Raw genomic sequence first — 17,804 nt, 5'->3', positions numbered from 1 at the left:
TATTGATAGCAGTTTTGAATAACTTTTGACAATGTGATTTTGAAAATTTCACCGTGTTTTCTACGTTTAACTTGCGTAGTTCAAAGATTATGCATAACCGGCAGCCGTTCGTTCGTCAGTCTCTCGGTATTTCTCATTTTTTCCGATGAAAATATTTATAGTTTGTCAAAACAATAGTCACCGAGTCTTGACAAACGTCCCGTCGTTGACAAAATGTTCCCTACCGGAAAGTACGTGGTGTGACTTTACTGATCTTAAGTTAGTAGTAGTAATGAAGACAGCTGTCGAAACGCCGAAAGTGACATGAAGCCCATTCACTTCATAAAATTAATGCGCGTTCATCGTAAATTTTGAGAATATTTTAGTTTCAAAGTGTCATCATAACAGAAAAAAATTAGTGGGTCTACATATCTAATAAATAAATAATCTCCCGGTATTTCTCATTTGTGCTACGTCATCTCGGACTCATGATTCCCCTATGTCTGTATCCCTCCTCGCCTATCGGCTCAGAGGGATACGGCCGACATGAGGGGAATCATTCGACCTCGATGACGTAGAACTCATTCGGAATACCGGGAGATTATAAACATATCACTATAGATTATGCAAAGTTTTCGGCATATATCTGATCTGTCGGTTATATCTTACTCCAAATGTCTGTTCGTCCTGAAATTTTGTAAACACCCTCTCTCTCTGTATGCCATGTAGTATGAAGTATTCTCTTTGTGTTCGATTAATTCGACTGTGTGGTGTGAGACACAGCACCCCTTCAACCCCCCCCCCCCCCACACATATATATACTCGTTTCATACATCCTTATGCTCTTCGGCCAAACATACGTATACAGGATCAAGATTGAGTGATTTCCGAAACCGGAAGTCTGCAACTTGAATTATCTTCTTTATTAGAAATTGTACAATATCACTAGGACCATAATTACGAATAATGAAAGTCCCCAGAACACAATTGAAGCTTTTTGTGAGGAGGACTTCACCTTTGACATCTTTGGACAACCAATACATTTTTTAGTAATTCTATACAGTTGGACATATTTTATACTTGCTGACAGAACTCTGTGTTTAACTGCTGAAATGTAGTAGATGATGTCGATGGCTAGGCTGAGCATTTGAAGAACTTTCATGTTAGGGAGATGACTGATAAAAACGACAAAAATCAAAATTAAGTTGAACTATATAAAACTTTATTTACTCTTTTCTACGAAAACAAATTTGCCATGTTTATATTTGACGTAATTTACTATACATATACAAGAGGAGTATGGACTGTAAAAATAATTTTATATCATATAACGCAATATATGAAAGCCCGTTAGTGCCATCTCCAAAAGCAAAAAAATATAGTGGACGAGGAAACGATAAATATTTCGTACAATTTCACATTAACGATTTACTTCACTAATTTTAAATGTCGGTCTTTTTAAAATTCTGTCTTTGGTCTTTTATCCTTCCAGGCCTTAATTTTTGGCAGTGCATTGACACGATCCACAAGAGCCTTCAGTTTAGGATAGGGAGCTAAGACATCACTTCCAAACATTGGATAATATTCAGTTTGATTGACAAATGTTAAATCTGCCCAGGTTAACTGAAAAATTAAAAAAAATGAAAATCACATTAATAAAATAATGGTTATTCCCTCTTTGATCAGTCACAAGCGGACTGTCATAATTCAATCAGTTATGTTTTTTAAAAAGAATCTTTACGAATTCTGGGTTTGTGACTATAGAAAGCAATGCAGAGGACGCTCTCTTCATCTTAAAACAAATGCAGTAATGCGCGTGCAGACACACACATACATTCACACACATCCACACATACATGTCAGTGATTTAACCCACATTTGTGCGCCGAAAGAAATGCATGCATAAACGTAATGAGGATCCGATAAGATTTTACGTATTAGAAACCCGTAGTAGTAGTTTTCACTTTCGAAATTTTTAGCATAGATATAGTGTGACGTTCGTAATGCTTTATTAAAAGGTAATTTTGAATACCGATTTAATGAAAAGGCATAACTATATATTTAATATCCAATAAGCCAGTGTTCTTTACAGTTTACGATTAGAGTTCTTCAATGACAAAAGTCAAACTGCCGTTTTAGGGCTCAATGCCAATGTTCATATTTCAAACATAAACAGTCAAGAAAAAGGGGTGCAGCAATGGGGATATTTTGTTTCCAACCATCACTAATTGTCATGGTTACGGCTACTATAGTCTGTACGCCGTGTGGGGTGCACCCGGGGGAGGGGGGGGGGCAGTCACGGTGACATGCCAAATGAGATAGCTGTGGCCGAAAAGGCGCCACCACACGACGAATTTAAGCGAAAGTCTGGTCTTTAAAATCACAGCTTCCTTGGTTTTAGAAGTCTAAAGAGTCGATACAATTAAATGCAGACAAGAAAAGTATACTACACTGTATAGCTTGTATTTCATACTTCCGATCATTGCGTTAGTTTTGGTATGGGAGTAACGATACATACAACATTGTAATTACATTTTGAATATGCAAGTTTTAACTTACACTGTCACCAACAAAGTAACCATTTCCACCCTTATTGCTTGTCAAAATCTTCTCCATTGCAGCAAGATAAGTTGGTGCATCTTTTGTTTTAATATTCTTCATTCCCTCGGCCTAAATTAGATAATTGAAAGAAAAAGAAGGGAAAAAAAGAAAATTCTGAACATATATATGTATACGGACTAACTTCATCCTCGCAAACCAGAGTTATTATTTCTACCACTACATTTTGAAATAAGTACCTGTGGGGAGGCTCGTTAAGAACGTTGCCGTAAAACAGGCCGTGGTTTGCGACCATGACTAACTTTCACTTTGTAATAGATACTGTACTACCAAATAACGTACCATGTCAATGGTCAAATAAAGTTTTTCCCAGTGAACGATGTCTTGCATGTATACACACACACGCACGCACGCACGCACAGACACATACATACATACATACATACATACATACATACATACATACATACATACATACATACATACATACACGCACGCAGACACATATCATACATGCACGTTGTATGTAACCCCCCCCCCCATAAACATACACTTGCACGCACGTGTAATTATTCGCATTTATAAATCCAAATACTAAATATTATCATGGATCCCTGACCATAGTACTATTAACCATCAATATATCAACATTCCTTCTAATCATAATCAATAATTTACAGTCACAAACCTTTTTGGCGTCGTCTTTTTCAAACGCAACTTTTCCTATTGTTTGTCCGAAGTCATTGGCAGCATCAGCTACCATATCGACTTCTGCCTTCTCCATGTTGGTCTTCCCTGCAAGTCCTTTAAAATAAATCAAAACATTTGAATATAGCATGTACACCTGAAATAATAAAACTTATAGTTTCTACAGAAATAAACATGGTGAAGCAGTTTTGCCCTGTCTCAACATGTTTACTATTACTATCATGATTGTAGGTGTATTTGTAAGTACTCTTTTCAGTGTCGAACATCGATATCAAGGACAGTATCCAAAAACTATAATATGTTGTTGTTTGGGGGGGGGGGGGGGGTTACATTATTATTTCTCCAGAAATGTTCTAAGCTCATAACATTAATTACAAATTCTGATTTTTAAATTAATACAAATAATAACATTAGTTTAATATTGCGCTTTCCTACATTGTGTCCAAAGCGCTTTGCAATTATTACTCTTGGCACGGGCCTAGCTGCAAACTGGCCCTTCACATTTCCTCAAGTCCTTCGGAACCATGTGATACATTGCACCTCTTCAGCCCTCTTCATACATATGATTAAAACATTCACATTGCAACCTATCCTACAAGGTACCCATTATATAGCTGGGGCACAATCGTGCACACGTAGTTCAAACCTAATACCCATGATGGACTTTAGCCATTCTGACATCACCACGGCTATGAAGTTCAGGACTGTGACCTACAGATTCCAAGCCAGCCGTTCTAACATCCATTCGACCATCATGAAACGTGGAGGACAGTACTGTTTGAATTCCCATGATTACTTCATAATTAATTGCTTACCAAATTCATTCGCCAAATATCGAGCGATGGCGTAGGACTGAGCCAGCGTCTTTCCGTCAATCTCTAAAATTGGCATCGAACCGAACGGATACTCTGTAAAGATTAGAAAACAAAACATTTCAGTGTTGTACAATATCACGACATAATTCGGTTAAGATGTTAGTGTTTTGAGGAAAAACGTAGATATTAAGAAGTTGTCTGGTTAAAAAGGCGCCATTACGATTAACAACTGTTACAACAAAATATTTTTTTGGTGACGCTTCCACAGACTACTAAAATAGTCAACATGTAAATATAATACAATAATCCATAGACTAATGTGGTATATAGTTTATATCATATCACAATAAAAAACTAAGAAGCAAAGAAGAACTCTACAATTAATAAAAAGCGATAGCTTGGTAGCTAACCTCTCCCTGTAGATGAGATGGAAAGGAATATTGTTGTTGAAACGGAGCATACGACGTTAAAACTTATTCTTTAGATGCAGTTTTCATTCAGGTCCATTCAGCTTTTATCAAATCTTAAAAATAGCGCCAATGGTGTTGTAGCAAAACTGTATTTAGCTGTTGTTATGGGCGTGGTCTTGTTGATAGGCATATTTGCATACATTTTTGGAATCTTTATTCACTTGCCTATCCTTCCCAATTTTCATATTTGCAATATAAATCATCATTTGGCTGTTGCTATGGGTGTGGTCTTGTTGCTAGTTATATTTGCATTCATTTTTTTGAATCTTTATTCACTTACCTACCCATCCGCGTTATTATAATATACATCATAATTTCACTGTTGCTAGGGCCAGTTGTGTCAAAATGTTTTGAACAAAAACTGCAGAATAACATCTCCACAAACACCCCCACCAAATTTCAGCCCCATTTCACTATGTAGTTTTCAAGATAAAAGTTTTTTTTTACCAACATTGAGATTGTTAGGCCTAATTGGCATATCGCCAATGGGGTCAAGTTGTGAAACACCTTCATCTACATATCCCCAGATGCATCTCCATTAAATTTCAGCTCAAACTGCTTTGTAGTTTTGGAATGATAGATTTATGGCCAAACGACACATTTTATACCTGATTTGTGTATCACTTACAGGATCATCATGTCATGAACAATTCTTAATCTCAACACCCCTAAGAACATTCCCACCAAACTTCAGACTGATCTGCTCAGTAGTTTTTGATTTTAAGTTTAATATAAAAAAAATTTTTTTTAACCCAAATCACACACCTGTGATGTGATCATTTTGTTTTTCATCAAAATGGGCTCCAGTAACTAGCGGAATTCCCCAAGGCAGTGCCCTAGGTCTTGTTCTTTTTGTTTGTTTCATCAATGACCTACCTGACTCAGTCCTTCATAGCTCCTGTCTTATGTTCGCTGATGATACCAAGATATACAGAACAGTGCAAACTACAGCTGATTGTGAGATGCTCCAACATGACATTGACAAATTAATGACATGGTCTGATCAATGGCAACTGAAGTTCAATGTTTCTAAATGTAAAACCATGCATATGGGCCATAACAACACAAGCTTCCAGTACACCATGGACAGTGGAAACACACAGACTGCACTTGAGACAACTTTATTAGAAACGGACCTTGGTGTCTTCGTTGATACAGAACTGAAATTTTCTCCTCATGTACAGAAACAAGCAAATAAGGCAAATCAGATACTCGGTTTAATTAGAAGATCATTCACATATCTAGACAAAGAATCACTGAAAAGACTCTTCATTGCCCTTGTGCGTCCGCATTTAGAGTACGCCAATGTTGTGTGGTCACCACGCTTTGTTAAAGACTGCAATTTAATTAATGTGTTACGGAGAGCAACAAAATTAATTGGAGGAATGAGAGACTTGAGCTACAGTGAACGTTTGACACGCTTAGATATTCCCAGTATGTCGTACAGAAGGATGAGGGGCGATATAATAGAAGTATGGAAGTATCTTCATGGTAAATACTCTGCGAACCAGCATTTTTTTCCAATGTGAAACACATAGTGCCACGAGAGACCACCCACTGAAACTTCGGAAGTCTTTGATCAGAAGTCAACTCGCGTCAACTTTTTTCCAAACCGGATCATCAATGCATGGAATAAACTGCCAACAAAAATTGTTACAGCAAATACTATCAACTCTTTCAAAAACACTCTAGACAGTCACTGGGCTGAATACAAATACTATATACATGTTACTATTCGGGGAACTTTGGACTATGGACTGTTGAACATATGATTTTTTTTTAACCTTTGATCGACTCATAGGCTTTTAGCCTTCAAAGCTGTACATAATATGATGATATGATATGATACATACATACATACATACATACATACATACATACATACATACATACATACATACATACATACATACATACATACATACACACGCGCGCACGCACACACACACACACACACACACACACACACACACACACACACACACACACACACACACACACACAGAACCAGACAGACAAGACCGACGGACAGATACCGCATCATGCCTCTAGCACTACTGAACTTTATTGGTTCAGTTGTACCAAAAAAAATCAATAAAGGACGCATATTATTTGAACAGTTATGTAAAAATTTTCACCGCTACTTACTTCCTGATGCCTTCTCACCCGGCCATTTTTCCTGTGTAATACGATTGTCTTCATACGCAACTCCGGACACTATAAAAATCTGTCGAATTGGCTCACCAAGGCCACGACTGTTAAAATAAGTGAGTCTGTACTTTGGCATGGTTGCAGCAGACGTTGTAGGTGAAGGCAGGTCTAAAACAGTGTCTACCAACTCAGTGCATGTAGTGAAGGTCTGCAATTTAAGACACGAGTATTTATTGGATATGGAACACCATGTGACATGTATGATGAATGAGTTAGAAAAGTAAACATTAGTAGCCAATCAGATTATCAGCTTGGCTTCTTTGTTATGGTCACTCGGCATTTTTCGCACTAAAAAACTGATGACTCGTGGTGCATTTGCCTTTTAAAGGGGAGTAAGTTAATCACACGGGTTCATTTGCATGTAATTATGCGTTCTCCACCCAAACGACGTAATCCTGAATAATTAACGACCAAGCTGGGAATCACTATCTTTCTCGGTAAATACTGGTAAGACGTAAGACAAAAAGAAATAAAACAAAGGTTGAATTGGATTACCGAGATTAACTGTAATGTTTTACCATACCCGGTTGAAATATACTGAATGAGTTGAATACACGATTGTATACTGTGTGTTTATATAATTTATAAACTGTAAATGTACTTGCATGTCCCGTGACTCGAGTATTCACACAGCTGTGTTGTACGCAACACTAAATGTTTTTTTTCCACGTTCCATAAGTTACCGTTCAAACTTTTTGACTAAAAATATTCCAAGACATTGTGCCATGTATTTGTCAAAAAACCCAAAACATTCCGAGCCAATAATTATATCGCAAATGCATGCTACTGAGCTACGTGTTGAGGACTGTTTATTACGGTGGACGAGAAGGACAATTCCGCGCTCTCAATGATTGGGCGTTCAAAGCAATTTCCGCGCTCTCAATGACAGAGTTCAAAGCAATTTCCGCGCTCTCAATGACTGAGCGTTCAAAGCAATTTCCGCCCTCACATGCGAACTTCGTTCGCTTATAGTTTTAGCATCGAAAGAAAGCCCGAACGTCTAGCAGCAAGACTAGGACTATCCCTGCACGTTGTGTATCAGTGGAAGTACACGGCTCAGTGTGAACACTATCAACAAAATTCCTGTTGAAAAAATAGTGTTTCCTTCCCAGAGTCACCAAGGCCCGGCAAACATAGTACCTGGAGGCTCCGTGTGAGTAATCGTCCCCGACTTTTCAAGTCATTACTTCGCACTCATCTTGTGAGTGAGACACGGCTGAGTGATACAGCCTACCCATCTGTAGAACACTCACCCTTGGTTTGGGTCGGTCACAGAAAAAACCCCTGTTTCCAGTGGGATTCGAACTCGTGACCTCCCGACTGCTAATCCTGTGCGCTAACCACTACGCTACAGGGAGCTGGTTTATATATATAATATTATGCTGGTTATTTTCAGGTTGACGTCAGAAGTGTCGGTCCTGCTGCAGCACTGTCAACCTGTACAGTTACGACGTTGTTGTTGTTGTTGTTGTTGTTGTTGTTGTTGTTGTTGTTGTTGTTGTTATTGTTAAATGTGAAATGCGAAAGTGTAAATCATAATTTTGTAATATAAGACACGTGAAATAAGGTTTCGGTTATGTTTGATGATTCTTCGAATATTGACATCATCATCAGTGTAAACAGTGAACAAATACATCTCGTTTGGACACATCTATCGCCTTTCGTACAGCCACTAAGTAAACGTACATAAACATGCTGACATTACAGCATCGTAAAAACCTCCATTTCTGATAGTTACACACCGCAGTGAAATCGCTGTCTGTTATAATTCAACTATTGATAGAATATCTGAATAACTTTTGAAAATGTGATTTTGAAAATTTCACCATGTTTTCGACGTTTTAACTTGCTAGTGTTTATGTTTTTAACGTATAATTCAACTATTGATAGCATTTTTGAATAACTTTTGACAATGTGATTTTGAAAATTTCACCTTGTTTTCTACGTTTTAACTTGCATGCCAGTGTTTATGTTTCTGGCGTATGAGCCGAGTTCAAAGATTATGCATAACCGGCAGCCGTTCGTTAGTCAGTCTCTCGGTATTTCTCATTTTTTCCGATGAAAATGTTTATAGTTTGTCAAAGCAATAGTCACTGAGTCTTGACAAACGTCCCGTCGTTGACAAAATGTTCCCTACCTGAACGTATGTGGTGTGACTTTACTGTAGCAGTAATGAAGACAGCTGTCGAAACGCCGAAAGTGACTTCACAAGTCACTTCATGAAAGTAATGCGCGTTCATCGTAAATTTTGAGAATATTTTAGTTTCAAAGTGTCATCATAACAGAAAAAATTAGTGGGTCTACATATCTAATAAATAAATAATCTCCCGGTATTTCTCATTTGTGCTACGTCATCTTGGACTCATGATTCCCCTATGTCTGTATCCCTCCTCGCCTATCGGCTCAGAGGGATACGGCCGACATGAAGGGAATCATTCGACCTCGATGACGTAAAACTCATTCGGAATACCGGGAGATTATAAACATATCACTATAGATTATGCAAAGTTTTCAACATATATCTGATCTGTCGTTTATATCTTACTCCAAATGTCTGTTCGTCCTGAAATTTTGTAAACACCCCCTCTCTCTGTATGCCATGTAGTATGAAGTATTCTCTTTGTGTTAGATTAATTCGACTGTGTGGTGTGAGACACAGCACCCCTTCAACCCCCCCCCCCACCACCACCACACACACACACACGCACACATATACTCGCTTCATACGTCATTATGCTCTTCGGCCAAACATACGTATACAGGATCAAGATTGAGTGATTTCCGAAACCCGAAGTCTGCAACTTGAATTATCATCTTTATTAGAAAGTGTACAATATAGCTAGGACCATAATTACGAATAATGAAAGTCCCCAGAACACAGTTGAAGCTTGTTGTGAGGAGGACTTCACCTTTGACATCTTTGGACAACCAATACATTTTTTAGTAATTCTATACAGTTGGACATATTTTATACTTGCTGACAGAACTCTGTGTTTAACTGCTGAAATGTAGTAGATGATGTCGATGGCTAGGCTGAGCATTTGAAAAACTTTCATGTTAGGGAGATGACTGATAAAAACGACAAAAATCAAAATTAAGTTGAACTATATAAAACTTTATTTACTCTTTTCTACGAAAACAAATTTGGCATGTTTATATTTGACGTAATTTACTATACATATACAAGAGGAGTATGGACGGTAAAAATAATTTTATATCATATAACGCAATATGTGAAAGCCCGTTAGTGCCATCTCCAAAAGCAAAAAAATATATATATCGTGCGCATGAGAGATAATATCTCGTGCGCACGACTTATTATCTCGTCAAATTCGTTTTAAATGTCGGTCTTTTTAAAAGTCTGTCTTTGGTCTTTTATCCTTCCAGGCCTTAATTTTTGGCAGTGCATTGACACGATCCACAAGAGCCTTCAGTTTAGGATAGGGAGCTAAGACATCACTGCCAAACATTGGATAATATTCAGTTTGATTGACAAATGTTAAATCTGCCCAGGTTAACTGAAAAATTAAAAAAAATTAAAATCACATTAATATAATAATAGTCACAAGCGGACTGTCATAATTCAATCAGTTATGTTCTTCTCCTCTTTACAAAAAGAATCTTGACGAATTCTGGGTTTGTGACTAGAAAGCAATTCAGAGGACGCTCTCTTCATCTTAAAACAAATGCAGTAATGCGCGTGCAGACACACACATACATTCACACACATACATTCACACACATCCACACATACATGCCAGTGATTTAACACACATTTGTGCGCTGAAAGAAATGCATGCATAAACGTAATGAGGATCCGATAAGATTTTACGTATTAGAAACCCGTAGTAGTAGTTTTCACTTTCGAAATTTTTAGCAAAGATATAGTGTGACGTTCGGAATGCTTTATTAAAAGGTAATACCGATTTAATGAAAAGGCATAACTATATTTAATATCCAATAAGCCAGTGTTCTTTACAGTTTACGATTAGAGTTCCTCAATGACTAAAGTCAAACTGCCGTTTTAGGGCTCAATGCCAATGTTCATATTTCAAACATAAACAGTCACGAAAAAGGGGTGCAGCAATGGGGAGATTTTGTTTTCAACCATCACTAATTGTCATGGTTACGGCTACTATAGTCTGTACGCCGTGTGGGGCGCACCCGGGGGAGGGGGGGCAGTCACGGTGACATGCCAAATGAGATAGCTGTGGCCGAAAAGGCGCAACCACACGACGAATTTGAGCGAAAGTCTGGTCTTTAAAATCACAGCTTCCTTGGTTTTAGAAGTCTAAAGAGTCGATACAAATAAATGCAGACAAGAAAAATACATACACTGTATAGCTTGTATTTCATACTTCCGATCATTGCGTTAGTTTTGGTATGGGAGTAACGATACATACAACATCGTAATTACATTTTGAATATGCAAGTTTTAACTTACACTGTCACCAACAAAGTAACCATTTCCACCCTTATTGCTTGTCAAAATCTTCTCCATTGCAGCAAGATAAGTTGGTGCATCTTTTGTATTGATATTCTTCATTCCCTCGGCCTAAATTAGATAATTGAAAGGAAAAAGAAGGGAAAAAAAGAAAATTCTGAACATATATATGTATACGGACTAACTTCATTCTCGCAAACCAGAGTTATTATTTCTACGAGGCTCATTAAGAACGTTGCCGTAAAACAGGCTGTGTTTTGCGACGATGACTAACTTTCACTTTGTAATAGATACTACCAAATAACGTACCATGTCGATGGTCAAATAAAGTTCTCCCCAGTTAACATTGTCTTGCATGTATACACACACATACACACGCACGCACACACACACATCCATCCATCCATACATACATACATACATACATACATACATACATACATACATACATACATACGCATGCACGCACGCAGACACATACATGCACGTTGTATGTACCCCCTATTACGGGTGAAATTTGATGTTCATTTTATCCGTTTCGAACATGTTAGAAATCAAACAACCTTGACGTAAACAACATACCAACTTTATTTAGCAACCGCTGTGGTCAAACTACAAATTCTACGTCTGTGTACAAATTCACACGTGTAATTATTCGCATTTATAAATCGAAATATTAAATATTATCATGGATCCCTGACCATAGTGCTATTAACCATCAATATATCACTATTCCTTCTAATCAAGATCAACAATTTACAGTCACAAACCTTTTTTGCGTCGTCTTTTTCAAAAGCAACTTTTCCTATTGTTTGTCCGAAGTCCTTGACAGCATCAGCTACCATGTCGACTTCTGCCTTCTCCATGTTGGTCTTCCCTGCAAGTCCTTTAAAATAAATCAAACCATTTGAATATAGCATGTACACCTGAAATAATAAAATGTATAGTTTCTACAGAAATAAACATGGTGAAGCAGTTTTGCCCTGTCTCAACATGTTTACTATTACTATCATTGTATAGGAGTATTTGTAATTACGCTTTTCAGTGTCGAATTTTCCCGAGAACAACCGAAATGCACCGAATGTATTGTGGTTTCGATATCAAGGACAGTATCCAAAAACTATAATACGTTGGTTTCTTTTGTTTTGTTTTTTTACATTATTATTTCACCAGAAATGTTCTAAGCTCATAACATTAATTACAAATTCTGATTTTTAGATAAATATAAATAATAACATTAGTTTAATATTGCGCTTTCCTATATTGTGTCCAAAGCGCTTTGCAATTAATACTCTTGGCACGAGCCTAGCTGCAAAGTGGCCCTTCACATTTCCTCAACTCCTTCGGAAGCATGTACGTGATTCATTGCACCCTTTATACATATGATTAAAACATTCACATTGCAACATTGCAACCTATCCTACAAGGTACCCATTATATAGCTGGGGCACAATCATGCACACGTAGTTCAAACCTAATACCCATGGACTTTAGCCATTCAGACATCACCACGGCTATGAAGTTCGGGACTGTGACCTACAGATTCCAAGCCAGTCGTTCTAACATCCATTCGACCATCATGAAACGTGGATGACAGTACTGCTTGAATTCCCATGATTACTTCGTAATTAATTGCTTACCAAATTCATTCGCCAAATATCGAGCGATGGCGTAGGACTGAGCCAGCGTCTTTCCGTCAATCTCTAAAATTGGCATCGAACCGAACGGATACTCTGTAAAGATTAGAAAACAAAACATTTCAGTGTTGTACAATATTTTTTTTGGTGACGCTTCCACCACGAACTTAATATACTTTCAACAGACTACTGAAATAGTCAACATGTAAATATAATACAATAATCCATAGACTAATGTGGTATATAGTTTATATCATATCACGATAAAAAAACTAAGAAGCAAAGAAGAACTCTACAATTTAAAAAAAGCGATAGCTTGGTAGCTAACCTCTCCCTGTGGATGAGATGGAAAGGAATATTGTTGTTGAAACGGAACATACGAAGTTAAAACTTATTCTTTAGATGCAGTTTTCATTCAGGTCCATTCAGCTTTTATCAAATCTTAAAAATAGCGCCAATGGTGTTGTAGCAAAACTGTATTTAGCTGTTGTTATGGGCGTGGTCTTGTTGATATGCATATTTGCATACATTTTTGGAATCTTTATTCACTTGCCTATCCTTCCCAATTTTCATCTTTGCAATATAAATCATCATTTGGCTGTTGCTATGGGTGTGGTCTTGTTGCTAGTTATATTTGCATACAGTTTTTGAATCTTTATTCACATACCTACCCATCCACGTTATTAAAATATACATCATCATTTCACTGTTGTTAAGGGCATGGTCATGGTTGCTAGGACCAGTTGTGTCAAAATGTTTTGAACAAAAACTGCAGAATAACATCTCCAGAAACACCCCCACCAAATTTCAGTTTTCAAGATAAAATTTTTTTTTTTTACCAACATTGAGATTAAATTGTTAGGCCTAATTGGCATATCACCAATGGGGTCAAGTTGTGAAACACCTCCATCTACATATCCACAGATGTATCTCCATTAAATTTCACCTCTAACTGCTTAGTAGTTTTGGAATGATAGATTTTTGACCAAACGACACATTTTATACCTGATTTGTATATCACTTATAGGATCATCATGTCACGAACAATTCTTAATCTCAATACCCCGAAGAACATTCCCATCAAATTTCACACTGGTCTGCTCAGTAGTTTTTGATTTTAAGTTTAATAAAAAAAGAAGATATTTTTAACCTAAATCACACACCTGTGATGTGATCATTTTGCTTTGAACAATTCCCAAATAGACTCTACAAGTAAAGTCCTCACAAAATACCAAGGCAAACGGTCTAATACTTTTTTAGTTTAAGTCGTCCACACACACACACACACACACACACGCGCGCGCGCGCGCGTGTTCATGCACGCACACACACGCACATACACACGCACGCACGCACACACACACACGCACACACACACACACACACACAGACACACACACACACACACACAGACACACAAAACCAGACAGACAAGACCGACGGACAGATACCGCATCATGCCTCTCGCACTACTGAACTTTATTGGTTCAGTTGTACCAAAAAAAAATCAATAAAGGACGCATATTATTTGAACAGTTATGTAACCATGGTCTCTTTGTGAGAAAAATTGACGGTGAGACCCATGAGACCGTTCAAGTTGTGATGTTAATTTGTTAGAATAAAAATTTTCACCGCTACTTACTTCCAGATGCCTTCTCACCGGGCCATTTTTCCTGTGTAATACGATTGTCTTCATACGCAACTCCGGAGACTATAAAAATCTGTCGAATTGGCTCACCAAGGCCACGACCGTTAAAATAAGTGAGTCTGTACTTTGGCATGGTTGCAGTAGACGTTGTAGGTGAAGGCAGGTCTAAAACAGTGTCTACCAACTCAGTGCGCGCATGTAGTGCAGGTCTGCAATTTAGGACACGGGTACTTATTGGCTGCGATAGGGGCAATTATTGGATATGGAACACCATGTGACATGTATGATGAATGAGTTAGAAAAGTAAACATTAGTAGCCAATCAGATTGTCAGCTTGGCTTCTTTGTTATGGTGACTCGGCATTTTTCGCACTAAAAAACTGATGACTCATGGTGCATTTGCAATTGTGATTGTCAAAAAGTTATTTATGTATTGTCCTTTTAAAGCTCTTCGTCTGTAAATAATCACTTAAAAGCCCTTGAAGTATAAATTGTCATTCCAAAGTTTCCGTCTACAATATCTACCCTTAGTCGACGTCAAGTCGTGAAGTGACCCAAATCATAGTTCTTCTTTGTGATAGAGGGTCGGTAGTCGGACAGATTGCAAAGTAAACAAGTGGAAGATAAATATTTAAATTTCTCTTAAAATGTTCCATTTATTTATCACAATTAAAGTAATGTTCAAATTTATTCCCACGGGTTTTTTTTTTCTATTCATTCTATGATTGTACTGCTTGTCCGTGACGATCCAAAGACTTAGGTACGACTGTGGAAACCCAGCTTTCAGCTAAGTAAGAGCCATACTAGTACTAAAAGTAATATTGCGACATGTTGATGTAGTTTTCAGAGTTGTGACAGGACATTGATAGATTACACTCACATTAGGGCGTCGTTTGTGATAGCGGTTTTCTCCAGCGTTTATTTTTACAGTGACTTTCATGATCTGTCAGCATACATCTTAGAGTACTTCAACTGTTTACATTAATTCATGATTACTAAGTGATTATATATCTACATAACCAAGGCACCATTATCAGCTACATGTGTAATATACCTTAATTATATAATAGCAATGTGTTTAGTTTGTGTCGAGTTAGCTGAAAGGTGGCTTTCCGAAGTAATATTTAAGAACATTTATGTATTTATATGTCTATTTATAGTCAAATATTAAGGGTTTCAGTGTATATACATGCTTCTTTCCTTTTTAGATAGCTGATTGTGTAGTGTTCACTTACTATGTATTATAGACATTAGAAATGTTAGTCATTTGCACATCGATCGGAACCCTCGATATGCAAATTAACCTTTTTTACGACTGTCAACACCCACTGTGCACGTGACACTTTAATACTACACAACAACCTATTAGTATTATCATACATATGTATGCACACGTACGTCGGCACGTACTTTCAACCCCAGTTAGTAATTCGGAGTTCTGAGGTTTACATTGGTTTAGCGAGTCATGAATCAAGAGCTAAACATGGACCTCTTTTGCAACATATCCAATTTTTTTTCATGCCCCACTTTTTTCTCATCATGTTCTAACGTTATTACTATATCAATTTGTGATGATCTGAAAGTTTTACACATTCACAAGTCTATTTTTGAACATCTACACTTGCAGACAGTGAATTAATTTACAGTTGTCAGGCTTACGAATCGTGTAAACAACGCAGATCTGGAGGAGATGACCGTTTGTATTAAAGTAAATATGATTGCTTTAAACCGTGTTTTCAAAACATACTAACCGTAGCCTACGGGCTTTTCATAGCGACAAATAAGTCGGATATGTCATTGAATGTTATTTGTTATTCCAAACAGGGTTCTCTAACTGATAAACTCCAAGTTTTTGTAACTTGGTCCGATACATAGAATTTTGTATTAAAGTAAATATGATTGCTTAAACCGTGTTTTCAAAACATACTAACCGTAGCCTACGGGCTTTTCACAGCGACAAATAAGTCGGATATGCCATTGAATGTTATTTGTTATTCCAAACAGGGTTCTCTAACTGATAAACTCCCAGTTTTTGTAACTTGGTCCGATACATAGAATATAAGGTAGAAAATCGTGGACACGCTTCGCATTATAGGTATATAAGACATAAATTATGTAAATTATGATGAATAGAGTCACATACAAGGAAGATATTGGACTGTCGACAGTCGCTCGCGCCTTTTTTCCCTACGTTTTATCTAAACTTAAGTCGTTTACGGCGCTCCGATCCAGCGCAATACTACTAGTACTATAATCGCATACTGATATCAGTATGCAATTATGGTAGTGTTGCGCAGGATAGGAGCGCGGCGACGACTTAAGTTTAGATAAAATGTAGGGGAAAAAAGGCGCGAGCGACTGTCGACAGTCTAGGAAGATATGATACAGTCGATGTTTTGTTTGCTAAACTTGGCCACCCTCTGAATCATTCTGTGTATAGTCAGTCAAGTGGGGACGCCAGTGGTGTACTTTTCCATCACTGTTATATATACATGCCGATGATCGTATATGTACTTGTATGATTTCTCTTTCAAGCAAAATGTATTTACACTTAATTTCGTTTGTCACGAATTAGTACTAACGAGACTTGTTGAGTCTGTTAACTGACCCATGGTGTCACAAAATGTCACAATGCATCGAGCAACTACTACTATGACCCATGACCATTTTACATATAAATTATTCCCTATCAAATATGTTATATTTCTAATGAGCCGTATTAACATACAAAGATGTATAGTGCTCCACTCAGAAAGTTAACTTACGTCAAACAACAACAACAACAACAACAACAACAACAATAACAATAACAATAACAATCAGACATGTACATGCAAAAACATAACTCACTCATCTTCGCAAAGAATTTAAGAATGTGTTATTTTTTTTATAAAGCGATATCGTTTTCACCGGTGACGGTATTTTTCCCATTATTTTGTATTTAATACATGTATGACTCTGAAGACCACACTTGAATAGCAATTAGAATACTAGTATTTGCTACAAGTGACTTAGTCTTGCTGCTAGACGTTCGGGCTTTCTTTCGATGCTATAACTATAAGCGAACGAAGTTCGCATGTGAGGGCTTGCCCGAACATCCTCGATAGCGTTGTTCGGCTGTGTGTCGTATTTTATCGGAAGAACATCCGATGGCTAGCTGATAGACTACAAGTGACTCTGCCCTCAGTGTCATGTAGTCACTGGCTGCAATGACCTCTCACCTTGCCGAGCGACCAATCAGCGACGAGGATTGTGTGTAGCGGGAAATATGGCTGCCAACATTCACTTCTTTGTGAATGTTAAAATTCTAGAGCGGAGGTAGTGAACTTCAAAT

The 17,804-nt window shown here is 37.5% G+C and overlaps 2 protein-coding genes across 2 annotated transcripts; both read right to left on the bottom strand.

Annotated features, from left to right (window-relative positions):
* Positions 1-1,331: 1,331 nt before the first annotated feature.
* Positions 1,332-6,843, bottom strand: LOC144436355 (glutathione S-transferase 1-like). Its single transcript, XM_078125137.1, has 5 exons — positions 6,680-6,843; positions 4,062-4,154; positions 3,227-3,342; positions 2,539-2,649; positions 1,332-1,602 (listed from the first exon to the last, which is right to left on the bottom strand). Exons 1-5 carry the CDS (start codon positions 6,816-6,818, stop codon positions 1,438-1,440), a joined length of 624 nt encoding a protein of 207 aa, XP_077981263.1. The 5' UTR covers positions 6,819-6,843; the 3' UTR covers positions 1,332-1,437.
* A 2,753-nt stretch (positions 6,844-9,596) lies between these two features.
* On the bottom strand, positions 9,597-14,657 carry LOC144436574 (putative glutathione S-transferase 5). The gene is made up of 5 exons (XM_078125395.1): positions 14,466-14,657; positions 12,827-12,919; positions 11,957-12,072; positions 11,187-11,297; positions 9,597-10,260 (listed from the first exon to the last, which is right to left on the bottom strand). The coding sequence occupies exons 1-5, from the start codon at positions 14,602-14,604 to the stop codon at positions 10,096-10,098; spliced, it is 624 nt and encodes a 207-aa protein (XP_077981521.1). The 5' UTR covers positions 14,605-14,657; the 3' UTR covers positions 9,597-10,095.
* Positions 14,658-17,804: the final 3,147 nt, after the last annotated feature.

Source organism: Glandiceps talaboti, chromosome 6, assembly GCF_964340395.1.
Source record: "Glandiceps talaboti chromosome 6, keGlaTala1.1, whole genome shotgun sequence".
NCBI classification, from domain to species: Eukaryota; Metazoa; Hemichordata; class Enteropneusta; family Spengelidae; genus Glandiceps; species Glandiceps talaboti.
Note: the sequence above shows the minus strand (reverse complement) of the source record. Positions and strands in the feature narration are given on the sequence as shown.

Bases quoted from the DNA above. Each gene is read 5' to 3' on its own strand.
- LOC144436355 (XM_078125137.1), bottom strand. From the start codon at position 6,818: ATGCCAAAGTACAGACTCACTTATTTTAACAGTCGTGGCCTTGGTGAG. The intron at 4,155-6,679 runs GTAAGTAGCGGT...TAATCTTTACAG, and splicing joins GGGTGAGAAGGCATCAGGAA to AGTATCCGTTCGGTTCGATG. The intron at 1,603-2,538 runs GTAAGTTAAAAC...TTAATTTTTCAG, and splicing joins GTTACTTTGTTGGTGACAGT to TTAACCTGGGCAGATTTAAC.
- LOC144436574 (XM_078125395.1), bottom strand. From the start codon at position 14,604: ATGCCAAAGTACAGACTCACTTATTTTAACGGTCGTGGCCTTGGTGAG. The intron at 12,920-14,465 runs GTAAGTAGCGGT...TAATCTTTACAG, and splicing joins CGGTGAGAAGGCATCTGGAA to AGTATCCGTTCGGTTCGATG. The intron at 11,298-11,956 runs GTTTGTGACTGT...TATCTAATTTAG, and splicing joins AAAAAGACGACGCAAAAAAG to GCCGAGGGAATGAAGAATAT.